General features: G+C 35.4%; 3 protein-coding genes and 2 non-coding genes across 6 annotated transcripts; 3 read left to right on the top strand and 2 right to left on the bottom strand.

The window, feature by feature from the left end:
- Nucleotides 1-6,084: 6,084 nt before the first annotated feature.
- LOC117205796 lies at nt 6,085-8,562 on the top strand. Of its 2 annotated transcripts, XM_033444539.1 has the most exons (4): nt 6,085-7,230; nt 7,305-7,601; nt 7,952-8,221; nt 8,304-8,562. In XM_033444539.1, the coding sequence occupies exons 2-4, from the start codon at nt 7,329-7,331 to the stop codon at nt 8,397-8,399; spliced, it is 639 nt and encodes a 212-aa protein (XP_033300430.1). In that variant the 5' UTR covers nt 6,085-7,230; nt 7,305-7,328; the 3' UTR covers nt 8,400-8,562. The 2 variants fall into 2 exon arrangements, with proteins under 2 accessions (XP_033300430.1, XP_033300431.1); XM_033444540.1 differs by lacking the exon at nt 6,085-7,230 and having other exon boundaries at nt 7,241-7,601.
- A 2,855-nt stretch (nt 8,563-11,417) lies between these two features.
- Nucleotides 11,418-11,489, top strand: Trnah-gug. Its single transcript has one exon. It is a non-coding gene; the product is annotated as a tRNA-His (tRNA).
- Nucleotides 11,490-11,973: 484 nt separating this feature from the next.
- On the top strand, nt 11,974-13,309 carry LOC117205636. The gene is made up of 5 exons (XM_033444248.1): nt 11,974-12,137; nt 12,210-12,335; nt 12,399-12,925; nt 13,006-13,110; nt 13,181-13,309. Exons 1-5 carry the CDS (start codon nt 12,002-12,004, stop codon nt 13,307-13,309), a joined length of 1,023 nt encoding a protein of 340 aa, XP_033300139.1. The 5' UTR covers nt 11,974-12,001.
- Nucleotides 12,026-14,314, bottom strand: LOC117205635 (signal recognition particle 19 kDa protein). The gene is made up of 2 exons (XM_033444247.1): nt 14,206-14,314; nt 12,026-14,026 (listed from the first exon to the last, which is right to left on the bottom strand). Exons 1-2 carry the CDS (start codon nt 14,274-14,276, stop codon nt 13,633-13,635), a joined length of 465 nt encoding a protein of 154 aa, XP_033300138.1. The 5' UTR covers nt 14,277-14,314; the 3' UTR covers nt 12,026-13,632.
- Nucleotides 14,315-14,422: 108 nt separating this feature from the next.
- On the bottom strand, nt 14,423-14,494 carry Trnap-cgg. The gene has a single exon. It is a non-coding gene; the product is annotated as a tRNA-Pro (tRNA).
- Nucleotides 14,495-14,702: the final 208 nt, after the last annotated feature.

The raw sequence follows: 14,702 nt of genomic DNA, 5'->3' as shown, positions 1-14,702 counted from the left end.
AAAATGCGGCTTTCCTTCGAAACTTACCCTTAACGCAAGCACACCGCTTGTCTTTTACACGAGTGCGTGGCAAGAATTCTCAGAAGATACGGAAATAGACGGGCGCACATTTATCTTTTCAAAGCATATCGTTACGGCGACATAAACGCGGACATCGATGTACGTTGCTGGAAGGTTGGAAAAGAAGACTATGCGAGTTATATTCAGGAGCTAACGACAAGAGCAAACAAGCGACAAAGTTTCTCAAATAAATTCTATGTTGTCTTCAAAGCCAGTTGTTTATAAGAAATAAAACAGTTATTATACAACAGTTTGTTTATAAGTGGATAAATGTGTAACTGTTTCTTTTTTCACAAGTGTACAAGTATCGTAATTGTTCGTAGTAAATTGGCTTGGATAATTTATATCGGTAAAAATAAATTGAATTCTGCCGGTTATTCTTATCAAAAATTGCAAGTGACTCAAAGCGACCGTAGTAAGCGGATTCCACTGCGTTGGGACCGACGTGACCACTCTTGCGCGATAGTTTACCAATTAACACGTTGATTCAGTGGTCGTCCCAGTGGATCACCTACGTTACTATATTTTCAGGGTGTTTAAACTCAGACAAATTTCATGGACCGGAAAATTGTCTACGATGTGGAATGACGTCGATAAACATTTTCGAAGAAATGGTTCACGAATACGATATAATATTTAACAAACATTAAATCTTATGGTGTCATATACATACGATAATTTTATAATCTTACAGTTTTATTCAAAATAGGATACGGTGAAGCTTGGTTTGCCCGAACCGGTGGCGCGATCGGGGAACAAAATATTTCACACAACCGATGAGTTTTGGACGATAGAAGCTTACTGGCTTCACCAGCTGCTGCTACGAGTTTCGATAATAGAGGTTGACGTTCGAATAACTGAAATCCAGCCACAATTTCCACACAAATTGCGTCAAATTGTATGTCAGCTTAGACAAAAGTAGCGACTTGCGGATACGCGTTCGCGTGACCGAAAATAAGCTCGAGCGTGATTCGAATAATAGAGGCTCGGTTACGAGTTCGTACAACTGAAGATAAACAACAACTTGACTTGTAATTTGTACAATTTATTCGACAATCTCATTATGAAATTCGATGCTGTTAATTTTCACCCATGTTATTAATCGAATTATGCAAACGAGCTCTGCTAATTTCCTACGAGACGCGACAATAACAGGAAAATGAAACTCCCAAAGTCCAAAACGTAGAGAAACAAAGTACGTATTACACCACTCTAAAGAATAAAATCTTCGCGCTTTATCCAAGACAAAAAATACGAAAGTACGAGAGATCAAACACCTTTTGAAATTACAATTTCCACCAGAGTATCGCCTATTACGTCGTAATAGGTTTAAAAGTCCAATGTGCAATCGCGTGTAAAGCTAAAGCCTCTTAACTGTTGTCTGATAACGCGTCTCACGACACAACAGAATTTCGTAAAGCGTATTTCGTGAATTTCATAAAGAGGTAAGACCGCAGTCGCGTGTTTGCAACGGATATAATTGGACTTTGCCTTAATTACATCGTCTCTCATGGATACAGCCATCAGGCGAGCCGGATAACGCATTCGACGTGAATTCAGACGCCCAGAAGATTAACAGCTCCAAAGGGAGCAAGAAAGATGTAGATCGTCTCAGCTGAGACGTTAAGACGTTCAGCTGATGTGGCAGCCGTGTTACAACTAACATCAACCAGACGAGAAATATATCGGTATCGCTGTTGAAAAATTAATGTCGCGATAAGGTATCACTCAGTTTCGTGTCGTGAATTAGTCTGGTCGTATCAGCCGCGTATGCACGTAGGAATTTTCTTGTCTTGACAAGACAGAGATTGATCCCTTTGGTAATGGAAACTCGAGAAAGCATTACGGTCACTTAACTTTCTTCCGGGTTTCTTCTTACAAATTTCATTTAAGGACTTACGCAGAATTTCAATCGGAAAGTTTGTAAAGAGTAGTGAAGTTCGATAAAATTACGTTCAATCGTTCTACCCTCTACGTGAATATATCGAGTATACTTGAATCTCTGATACCGAGAATCTGAATAAACCTCGTGGAATAGAAATGCATTAAAATTTTCCTCCGTAGCTGCGCAATTTTCTATCTTACACGAAAAAATTCAACGAAATTATAGAGAAATCTGCAAAGGAGTGATAATTTCTTTAATCGCAAGCATATCGCCCGTCAAAGAGGATAAGAAACTCTTCTTAAATATGACAATCTATTCGAATTTTCTACTATCGTTATCTCGCGTAAATACAAAATTCCTAGCAACTTCGATCTAACAAAATTAACTGAAATTTCTCTGATCTCTAATCCTGCGACGGAACAAGATACAACTCTACCAAAATATCTTTACACACCGCTGTACCTGCAAATACTTTCCTCTCGAAATTGACCAAATAATGTCAAATAATGTTTCAAAATTCTCCTCCTAATTAATTTCACTATCTAAACGACACTCTGACAAAACGACAAGGTTGTGCACGTCGATTTGAATCTTTATTATTCAGATTCACGTTGCACCACGGCCGAGCGTTTTTCCCTTGGAACCACCGCTATTTGCAGAGGCGCAAAGTGACTGACTAACAATAAGAGTAGCAATCTCGGTGGGTTACGTGTAGCTACGGGACAACATGTGCCGTATAACGAACTACGTTCCCCGAGTGTGTACACGCGCGTGTGTGTACGCGTGTGTCGGATATACAGGTGTGCAGGTGCATACGCAACCGCGTGTGACGCACAAATGACGTAGGCTAACGTGTGGTTAGTATCGGATAGGATAACAGTGTCGGTCAGAGACAACATTAAGCGATGTCCACGCTGTCATCGAAATTACGTAGCTCGCTTGCAATTCTTCGTGGACGACAGGAATCAAACGTTAGAGTGTAATATCGTTGATCAAAAGTTTGCAATCTGCCTATCATTTAACACGTGAGCCTACGAATTCGAAAGAATGTCGTAGTGTTTTACTGCTGTTACGAAAAAGATCGCTATAGCGTTCCATACGACCTGCAAATTTCAAGAATGTCGTGATGCTTCAGCGAATGTACGAATTTTAAAAAAGTTGTATAGCGTTTCGTAGAACGTAGGAATTTTAAAAAATGTCACAGTGTTGCATAGAACGTGGGAATTTCGAAAAACGTCAAAGTGTTCTATGGGACTTGGAAATTTTAGAACGTGCCATAGTTAAATTAGTTAACGTGGTTGACACAGTTAAACGTAGAAAGTTGAAGCACGCCATGTGTTCTATGGAACGTACGAATTTAAAAACATGTCATCGATTAATTTTCTAATTAATTTAATTACTTTCCAAATTGGTGAACGTTCGATTGATTCTTACGTTCGATTACGACGACGACTAGACAAAACTTAAGCGTTTCGAGTGGATCGAACTAACCACCAGACGAGCGAGGAATTCTTTTTGCCCGGGATTAACTTTCGAAAATGGATATCGTTTGAAGGCTGCGGTTTATAGGTCAATTCGTATTTTAAAACAACGAATGGAACGTTGTACGAGATTCGAAATTCGAAAGCGGCCAAAATCGAAACGCAAAACCACACGGACCAACCACCTTCTAAAAGTCTAGCAAAGAAGAAACATTCGGACCGAATTTCGTAAATAAACTACGATATACTAAGCTATGTATTTATTACAATTATTTAACAAATTTATCTGTTAATTGTCATAAAACAATATCACCTTTCTCATCATCCTAGCAAATTTTTAACGCTAAAACTGCCAGAATGATCGATGATAAAATGACCAGTTCACAATTTTTCATAGAAATTTTATACACGTACAACGTTACATTTTTCAATGATTCTTTGCGAAATACATTAATAAAAGCTTATGTTTCTTATTGCATTATAAACTTTGTCCCATCTGTCGCGCTTTAATTTCTTTAATACAAGTTTTACATTTTAATCGTTGGCAGTCCTAGTGTCAAATTTCCACGCATTGCGTAAATAAATTACTCGTTGTTTTAACTTCTTGTGTTATTAACGTCACTTCTAAATGTGTTGCTACAAAATGCGTAACTTGCCTGAAACGTCATAAATTAACGCGTGACGGTACACTAGTCGAACGAAAAAGTTTGTGAAAGCTCTCCACAAGGTTTCTACGTTCTGGCTTTTCAAAACCTCTTGCCAACCTCCGATACGTCAGCCAAAGCGACGAAAGAGGAAATATTTCGCGTTGCAATCCTGTGGATGATACACGCTGGAACGAACGTAAAACATCATCGGAATTTGAATATTTGCAACTACGTGGATCGATCGTCACGGTAATTAAACGCAATTAAAAGCTATCGTTGTTTACACATTCGCGTTCGTAGCGAAAATGCGGTGCAAAAAGTTCTGCACGCTCGTAATTCGCGCGTAAAAAAGCTACCATTTTCGTCGTTTAAATCGCAAGTAATTAGCGCACGTTAAGGTCTGCTTTTTCTACACGGAAAAAATCCCGGCAATTCAGCGTTCGAACAAATTGCAGGCGAACAAGGTAGATAGGGAAATTAAACAAAATATGGTAGAAAATGAAACGATAGGTATGCAGTTCATATGGTTAATTAACTCGCCGACGAAATTGAAATACATTGTAAGATACGAGTTTCCGATATTAATTTCGCGTCTACGCGCTCGCAGTTGCCCGGCCAGTGTATCGAACGAGTTACGAGTCGTGCGTGTTTCTTACGCGAAATTGTTTTTCGAAACAACGCCCGATAAATCATGCCGCGAAATTACGTCTTCGCGGCTCGTTCGACGCTCTGTACGCTGCAATTCATCAAAATTTGATTTAATGTTGACGACCGCGGCGCATCAATTTTCGAGAGATTTTGATGCAAATTTAGGTGAAGATGAAAATGGTAACTAACTTCTGTATGCTAAATACAGAGTTGCACGGAATTACGACTAAATTACTCCACGAGTTATAATTACAAGATGATTCAATTACATCGTGCTCGATTACATTGTCATTAGAATTCATAATTCGAATCTGCCATTAAATTAAATTACGATGTAATTCGCAATTGCAGTTGAAGTACGGATTACAACGCGCAACTGAATAATGTAATTGAAAGACACAAACGTAAGATCACAGTGTTCTGACCTGGAATTCTGTTACACACTTTATAATTCAATTATAGTACTAATCATCGATGTAATAATTCAAGTAAAAATTCAATTAGAATGATGATTATTACTATAATTGAATTACCGTAAAATCCAATCATTATCGTGTAATTCGAGTAAAATGTAATTAGATTAGGCGATTAAATTACAATGTCATTCAGTTAGCACAACTGTAGCTGAATATTAATTGCATGTTGCGTTGGTTAATTAATCTGTCTTCTTTGGAATTTCTTCAAATCAATATATGAACATACATAGCTCATTATATATGAATATATCATACGAATAATAATACGAAATTGATTAAAACAATTATCGAAAAACACGATGTATATAAATAGAGAAAATATTTAACTTTGTTACTATACTAATTATTATTTATGAGATTTGTACTGCGATGTTGAATGTACCATTCGTTTACAGTCTAAGGTTCCAAGCATGGTTTAATAAATTTCCGATGATCTGTCAAATTAATTTTCTTTTTCCGTGACTGTTCTAATTTAGGATCAGGCTTGTACTTGTATTACATAATTCAACCTAATTTTCATTTACTTACGACACAAGGATTATTATCGGGTATAAATAAATTACACGATATAATCCTCTGAAATATTTTAATAACGACAAAATTTGTCTACCAATATATAAATATCAAATCAAACACCAGCAACAATGATAATACAGGTACGACGAGTACTCGCGATAAAAAGCATTTTCCAATCAAACCGCTCTCAGTTGCGCGAACAAAAAGGTCATTTCTATTTAGGAAAATTAAATTACGTCCATTCCCAAGCTACCCGGTTTTAAATACCGCGTACGGAACGTTCACCGCTAAAAATAAATGAAAACCACGCGTGCCTCTCCCTTCCCAGTGCTCAGGAGCTCGATTGTCAATTAAAAAAGACAGGGAACGTAGAGGGGAAAAAAGCAGCTCGCGCGTCGGTTCCAATGGTTGTTGTGGACGGTGTTTTAGCCTCGAATCGAAATCAATAAGCCGATTATTGGTCGCACTGAACGGAGATTACGTTGCTTTGAATTGACACCCCGACACTAGCTACGTGCGCCGATTGAATTTCGCGGACTTTCGAGACGGCCGGACGTCCGCTCCAGTTCCTTTTTCCACGTCTGATAACGTGAAATCAACGCTCAATGTAATCCTCGTGGACACTCCGCGAAGAATCGACCTTTTGTGACGGCCTGGCCAAGTTTCCACCTATTGTGCCATCCGCGTTATTTGCTTACACGCAAGTGAACAATACCGAAGCAACGCCACCGGCGTGAAAAGAAAAATGGAGACGTTTGCAGGAAGAAGAAAACAACGCGACGGCTCTCTTTTTTTCAACGCCATCTGTCCGGTTTACGATAAACGAGAAACCGCTAACTAAGGCAGCGCCTAGCCGCGATATAACCAAACTATACGATGGGATAAAGTTCGAATGGAGTTTGAACCGAGAGCATGATAATGTGAATACCTGATTTGCTTTTAATGTAAATTAGGAGAGATTAGAGGAGACTCAATTGGAGTTTCGTAGACGGTAGTAGATGGTAGTTTATAGTGTGCGAAGGATTAAATTGTTATATAGATTTTGAAATCTCTGTATGTATGTATATATAGGATGGAACAGATAATGCGAGCAAGTTGAAAACGGGATATCGTAAACCTCGAATTTAAGTTAAATTAGGATAGGTCAATGAGTAGAGAAGTGTATTAAGATAATATGCTATAATTGATATAATATGATTAGTATTTCGGCTAAAAAGATTAGATTATTATATGAGTATCGAAATTTGTGTATGTATACAAGATGGAATTGATAATGTAAAGAAATGTAAATGAGAAGTATCGTAAACCTCGAATTTAAGTTAAAATACTTTTTAAATGGTTTGCTGAATCGGTACACATGACAGGAACCTCGTTGGAGAAATGTCACATAACAAAGGTTAGAAGAAGCACAAGTGACGACCTTGTCGAACGAAGCTAACAATATGCTGCCAAATTTCGGTTAAATCTCGCGTGCAAAACAAAGCAAATCCGACGCGTAATGGATCACCGTAAGCATTGTGAGTATTTACCTGACTTTTAGACAGAGGACGCTGAGCCGATACATCATTTGCCATCATATGGATTTTGGCAGTTACATGCTCGCACAGAAACAACAATGGGGCAAACGGTAGGACGTATGCCTCACTCATGGATCGATTTATTGGAGGAAAAGGATCGTGTTTTGTATTGGAGTGGCGAGGTGCTATCGAGAGTAGCCGACAACGTAAATCAAGAAGAATCGTTTCTGATCGACTACGGTAATGAGAGCATCGACAAAAAGGTCGACTCGTGGATGGAATCGAATCAAGCGCGGATCGACAGGATTTTCAGTAAACACCCAGACTTGCCGGAAGCGTATAAAATAAAAATAGCGAACGAACTCGAGCAAGTAATTACTATTTTCATTTTTATTTCTACATATATTGTTCGACCGTGCAGTCGCGGTTGATTTGTACAAAATCGCGACCGATTTTTATATTCCTCTGTAAATGGTTTGTGTTCACGTAGAATAAACGACACGATATTTAAATCGTATACAGAGCAAGAAATACAGATATAATGTTATATCGTGTCCGAGTATTAATGTGAATAACTGTAAACAGACGCGATAATTTCCGTGTTAATTTCAACAACTTTCTAGGGAATTTTATTAACCGTTAAGGGGAAGTGGTGGAATTTTATTCGTAACACAAGTAAAATATCAAATACGACAAAATAATGTTGTATAATTGCGTCTAGATAACGGGAGAGTTGACGATGCAAATGAGAAACGACTATTACCACGGCTACAAGGACACTGTGAAGTTTACGAAAAAAGTAGATTTGCTAGGAGAAAGACAGCGTAGGATACATGCGAAGATCCAGAACCTTGAGAACACTTGCCACGGGAGCGTGAAAGAATTTCGAAGAAAATTCGGCCCGCTCCGAGCGAAGACGTTCAAGAACCTTAGAATAGGGGAAAAGATGATATTCCAAGACAAGAAACTGAAGTCACAGTTCGCTAAACGGGTATGCAAACTTTCATTTCGATTCTATTATTGTTCTTTCCGAACAACGATAATTCTATCATTCTTCTCGTTGCTGTAATTAGGTGCACGATATCGATCATAAGAACGTAGAAGAGTGTGCCAAGTGTATCGATAAATTAATAAAGATCATTGAAAAAGCGGCGCTTACACAACAATGATGATAATAAAACGGTAAATAAATGATAATAAAAATACGGATTAATTTAGCGGACTTAGGTATAGGATAACATTGTAAAAATAACGAAATCGGGACAAATAAATGTAAAACGAACAAAATGAAGACAAATAAATGTAAAACTAGCGGAGTGAAGACAAATAAATGTAAAACAAACAAAATGGAGACAAATAAACGTAATTATACATATATATAAATTTATTTATTTATTTATTTATATATAAGTATATCTGATATCGACGGTGCCATAAACATGCCCGTATTATCGATTCTTGTTTCATATTGTATTAGCTATACGTAGACAATAGACGATCGATAGGATCTCAAATTACTGGCTGCGTTTCCGCTATCATACGTATTAAGTCATCCTCGACTCCTTCCGTTCGTTGCTTTAGGAAACGTCACATTTCTCACCGAGCGCAAATTTGCATTAATTGACTTTTGACAACAAGAGAATCGAATTGCCTAAATGATTATCTGACAGATGAAATATGTCAAAAAAATACCACGGTAATTATTGTTACGCGTCACAAAGACCATCTAAGAAAGATCGATTGTCGGAAGATCATTTATACTTTGAACTTGCTTATGCATCATATTTCCACGTGTCTGTAGAGAAACTAATATGAACGTGATAGACGATGATCTAGAGTCTAGTTCTAGATTCTAGGCAAAGAAAACAAACAATTCCCCTAGGAACAGGGTTGATAAGCTTAGGCTTCCATCACATACATACAATTGTAAGTTTATTTGACATGTCGACAGCATATTGCACGAATATTGTACGTTTCTGCACTTTCAGCATTTTCGACGAAAACGGTTTGAAGAATTCAATAGTACTTTATAATCAAAGAAATTCTGCGTTATACTCGTCTTTATGAATGCTCTTACGAAATTGATTATCATGCATCGATCGTCTTTAGGAACGCAAAATGACGAGAGCGAATCATAGTTCCTGAAAATATCTCTACACATATTAAATATGATAAAGAAATATATTATTCTTGAGAAATTCACGAAGTAGATATAAACGTGATTTTTATACAACATGGAGAAACAGTAAATAACTATTTGTCGCGTGTAAAAACTCTGCCAAATATGGCCATACGATATTTATGCAGTAAACCATCGATATTTTAAATCGGCGAATAAATCGATTCGCTGCTCATTAATAAATCTATTGAAATGATTAAAATGGAACGGATATTATCTAAAATAAATATTGACTAATACCGACGATTAAAATAAAATGAATACGGAATAAAATATTCTGGACAATAAAAACGACTAGATAACATTGTAAAATAAAAAATGCGCAACTAAATGTACGATGACGTATTATCATTTCTACAAATACATAATCCAATGCAATCCATAGGATAAAACGTATAAAACTACCGTACTAGTTAACCTGTCAACTGAGACATATACCCCAGTTAAATTATTAGCACGAGTATTTTCTTATATCTGTTGTTAAACGTGCGTATTCATGTACTTATATTTGATAAATTTAAAAACGATTCGCAACTCGTTTATTTATAAATTGATATATGCATACCTTCTAATATCAAAAAATTTCATGAAATATAATTTACTTTAGGTAGTCGTAATATAATTTACACCGGGGAATAACACTTTGAAAATATACGAAGAAACAATAAAAGGAATAAAAGGAGAGAAAAATATTGAAATATCAATGACATCAAGGTTGTTCGGATAGACTCTTATGGAGACACTGGCTACCAGGCGAACAGAATGCACAAGATGGTAACATTTGCAGGGCTGTACTTGAGCATCTTTGTACGAATGTCTATCGGTAATTAGAGAAACTTCTGCTATATGTTTATGTAGGAAATTCATATGTTTAACCCTTTTACTGCTGAAACCGTAATAACACGTTTTGTGAAATACGCGTTCGCTATGTTGCGCTCGTGAATTTACAGATTCCATGTAGCGTATTATTAATCGAGTTTTTCTCGCGAGTATACAAATTATTTAACGTCTGTTCGAATTAATTTCGTGCGAGGAAAGTGATTTTCAATTCCAGGATATCTGGATATTGATATTTACAGATCGCCTAAAGTAAAAATTATATTAAATTAAACTCAATTAATAATTGCAAAATTTATTCAGCACAGAGCGTCTCGTCGTAGGAATATATACGTATTTAGTATTCAACAATACCGAAATAAGTTAAACGCTACTAGCCATAAGCGAAAAACTTATGTGTTTTCAGAAGTTTTAGTAGTTAGTATACATACGTTTCGAGAAACGTCCGTAGAACGTTAATAATGCCTTTGAAGTGTACTGTTCTCTAAAGATTGTAACGAAAACTTGACATAGCTCCAGTAAAATTATCAATGGTGACTGACTGAAATAGTTACATACCTGAGCAGAATTCGCGCGGGAATCTTCGACTAGACGTATCGTTCGAAGTCCACATCTTGACGGTCGTCAGGCAGCATGCATCTTCCCCTTGTCAAGCATCGCCGAAAACCGTCGTGTTTGGAGCACTTTTACATGAGCTACTTTTTTACACTTTACACGAATGACACACTATTGCTAAAACCACGACGCCGCGGTAGCAACGACGGTCGCTAACAACCGGACACTATCAGGAAATCAGAAGACTCGAGGAGTCATTTCTTCTTCATCATCGGAGTTGCATCTAGCTCCATCTGTGAACAAGAGCTTTAATCATTACTTGTACAAGAGAATCGATGAAAATAAACTCCATTACCATTCTATGATATTAAAAATCAAATGATATTAAAAATCACCGATAATTTACGATAAGCTTTGATAATTATGATAATTATTATATTAATGTATATAAAATAAATACTGTATATGTCGTACTTATATTGATTTAGTCTAGAATTTGATTTCTCTTAAAAGTATTTCATTTAAGAATAAATAAATTAAATTAATACTTTTGAGAGAAAAATAAATATATTTCTAGTGTTTAGAAAAATAACCATGTCTTCCACAACCTTCAATAGCCGTGATCGTCTAGTGGTTAGGACCCTACGTTGTGGCCGTAGTAACCCAGGTTCGAATCCTGGTCACGGCAATGTGTAAAACATTGTCACGGTGAAGGTTTTTTTTTATATATTTCCTTTCATTGATTACAACACTTCATATGTATTCGTTCAACAGATATAATTTTCTATAACTTTAATCTTTATAATATTTTCTTTTCTTAATACTTTAATTTTTTTTTCAAATATAATGTGATGAAATACAAACTTGAGAAGATAATAACTTTTGCGATAAACAATAATAAATTGAACAAAGCAAAAGATAATGATTTCATATAAAAAATCTACATAAAAGTATGCATGTTACATGAATCATTATTACTCAATTGTTTAAGATCTGATGTAATTCCTACAACTGTATATATTAATGTAAGCATTTATGTTATGATAAAGGAAAAGAATTGTTTATAAAACGTCAGCAAATTTTCTCTTGCAAAATCAATAAATGTCAGGTAAAACCACATCAGATTCCAGTGCATAATCTGCGCTTCAAAGCACTTCAAAGCTTATTGCAATTGAATTCTTTGATGTGTCCAAATTGTTTATGTGTAACATGAAGTACTATAGATTAATATCATTAATCTTTATTTTATATCATATTGTAGTGTATACACACAATGTCTCTTGCACTAAAATTCACAATTTACAACCATTTACATCAATAAAGTTCAATTATTCTAGTGCGTACCATGGCTATAAAGGTAATGCCTTAAGAAAAGTATTACATTGTATATATTAATTTGCTTTGTTAGATTACAATATACGTTCTGGAAAGCAATTGAAGGAAATTGATTTGAGTGCCAACTCCGAAGCACTGACTGAACAAAAGCAGCGAGATTCGCGTGGTGTATCAAGCTCTAATCGACATCTTAAACTAGGTAACTGCAATAAGAAAACTACAAGTAATTATTAACATATATCAATATATTAATAATCCTCAGGTGATGCTCACCAAGTTGCAAACTATTTTCTCACTGGAGGACCATTAAAAGGTCATGCACATTTCGTAAGAGATTGTGATTCAAATAATGATGATAATGATACAGAAAAAACAAGTAATCCTACTATTAAGACTAATACAGATTTACTTATAAATGAACAGGATTCAAACACAACTTCATCCGATTCTATTGTTGGGGCTCCTTTACCACATATTCCTCTACCACATATTCCTCCACCACATATTCCTCCAGTACCACATATTCCTCCACTACCTATTCCTCCGCATTTGAATTCCATTTTACATCCAGCTTTAAATACAATAAGTAGATTACCACATTTGCTAGGGAATAATTTTTTACAATCTGTATTACACCCTGATTTACATCCACATATCAACACATTACATGATATTCCTAGCACATTAGTAAAAACAGTTAGTGCGCCAGTAAGTGAGTTAATAAATGCCAGATCAGAGCTCCAAGATATGTTGCACCCAAATGGATCGTTTCTTAGAAGTATCAATGAAGTAAGTAATACAAAATGTAATGTAATGTAATTCATATATTTTTGTAATTCTATTTCATACTTATATTTAATAAATTTGAGGCACGAGAAAATAGAAAAGCAAGGAAAAATCTTAAGAACAATTTAATGTTTCCAATTGGACAACCACCTATTGTAGGATTAGCTCAACCAAATTCCGATAAGAATGTACGTACTACTTTGCTACAAGCGCTATTAAACTTGGGAAAATTCTATCATATGTATATTAAATTTACAGGTTCCACTATCGAGTATGATCGAACCATATCTTCCAGTATCTCATCCTCCCCCTAGTGGTTATATAGTGCACTATGTACCACACAATACAGAAACAGCATTACAGTCTCCAACTGGTTCATCAAAGTAATTAGCTTCTAATTCTGAGAATAATAATTTGAATATTCAAAACGATCGAACAAATTCCTTCAATAGTAAAGTACCAAGATGTAAATGAAAACAAACAATTAACACGACTATCAGGATTACAAAATAATGATGAATAATAAAAGAATTTAACAAAAGTTTTAAGATATTTGTATGTATGAATGCATTCAGTTTAAAACTTCCCTTTAAAAGGTTTGTACAATTTGTAATATAATATTTTTGTACGTGAGAATAATTCTCATTTCAACACAAAAATATACATAAGTAACAAATATTTTTATGTTCTAGTGATATTATATATCTTTATCATCTTCTCCCCTTTCCTTTTCCTTTCTTTGACGATGAACTTGATGGCTGAGAAGATTGTTCACCACTGGATTGCTTTCCTTGTCGAGTTTTTAACTTTGGAATGGTCGTGCCCACATATGCCAAAACCGAATCTCTAGTGGGAAATTCTGGTTTCACAGGAGTACCATCGTCATTTTTGAGTTGTACGCGAATACGTCCGCGAAATAATAATTCTTTGCTACGTTCTCGTGGATGTCGTTTGTTTTCTACTCCAACATTGAAACCAGCTGCTACCAAAACATCACGAATTTCTTGATATGTTGGATTTTCGACACATTTGTCTTTTGGAAGTTTCCGACCCCCTGCTAGAGTTCTCTTACTATTTAGGTATACCGGATAGATACAAATCCATCTACAACAAATTATTATACAGCTGTCAGTTTCATGTCAGAGAGGTTATGCAGCTGATCGTACTCGTATACATATATAATAAATAAAGTATATTAACATAAATTCAGTTATTTAAATATTTCTATAAAAAATAAAATACCAAGTGATACGATAAATGCTTTAATGCCTTAATAAATATACCTTTCACGGTCACTGTGTTTCTTTAATGGGTTCCATGCGAGCGCCATATTTGATGTTATCGATAGTTTCATGAAATAATCGGTACTATTAATTCAAACCCTAATTTTTACGAAATAAAATAAATATTTAGTATAAAGTACTAAATAACAAGAATATTAATATATAATGAGAATAAGATTAAGTGTATCAAAAAGAAAAAACAAAAAATAAATCACGTGGGCTCGTCCGGGATTTGAACCCGGGACCTCTCGCACCCGAAGCGAGAATCATACCCCTAGACCAACGAGCCATGTAACAATTACGTCTTGATAAATTAGTAATAGGTAAACAGAATTAGTTAATATTAAAATATATTTAAAAATGTTAAAAAATTATGTAACTACTTCTGTATAAACATTCTCGTTAATAATTCGTATAGAGAAGATCACTTTTGAAATAATTTACATAATAAAATACTAACTGAATATGATACTCAATATAGTATAATTCTCAAAGAG

This window comes from Bombus bifarius, unplaced genomic scaffold (genome assembly GCF_011952205.1).
Source record: "Bombus bifarius isolate JDL3187 unplaced genomic scaffold, Bbif_JDL3187 scf7180000007992, whole genome shotgun sequence".
Taxonomy (NCBI): domain Eukaryota; kingdom Metazoa; phylum Arthropoda; class Insecta; order Hymenoptera; family Apidae; genus Bombus; species Bombus bifarius.
The sequence above is the reverse complement of the archived record's forward strand: the minus strand, read 5'-3'. Positions and strand labels throughout refer to the sequence as shown.

Excerpts from the sequence above, each read along its gene's own strand:
- LOC117205796 (XM_033444539.1), top strand. The coding sequence starts at position 7,329 with ATGGGGCAAACGGTAGGACGTATGCCTCACTCATGGATCGATTTATTG. Across the intron at positions 7,602-7,951 it reads TAGCGAACGAACTCGAGCAA|ATAACGGGAGAGTTGACGAT; the intron begins GTAATTACTATT and ends AATTGCGTCTAG. Across the intron at positions 8,222-8,303 it reads AGTCACAGTTCGCTAAACGG|GTGCACGATATCGATCATAA; the intron begins GTATGCAAACTT and ends TGCTGTAATTAG.
- LOC117205636 (XM_033444248.1), top strand. The coding sequence starts at position 12,002 with ATGTGTAACATGAAGTACTATAGATTAATATCATTAATCTTTATTTTA. Across the intron at positions 12,336-12,398 it reads TAATCGACATCTTAAACTAG|GTGATGCTCACCAAGTTGCA; the intron begins GTAACTGCAATA and ends AATAATCCTCAG. Across the intron at positions 13,111-13,180 it reads AACCAAATTCCGATAAGAAT|GTTCCACTATCGAGTATGAT; the intron begins GTACGTACTACT and ends TTAAATTTACAG.
- LOC117205635 (XM_033444247.1), bottom strand. The coding sequence starts at position 14,276 with ATGAAACTATCGATAACATCAAATATGGCGCTCGCATGGAACCCATTA. Across the intron at positions 14,027-14,205 it reads AAACACAGTGACCGTGAAAG|ATGGATTTGTATCTATCCGG; the intron begins GTATATTTATTA and ends AATTTGTTGTAG.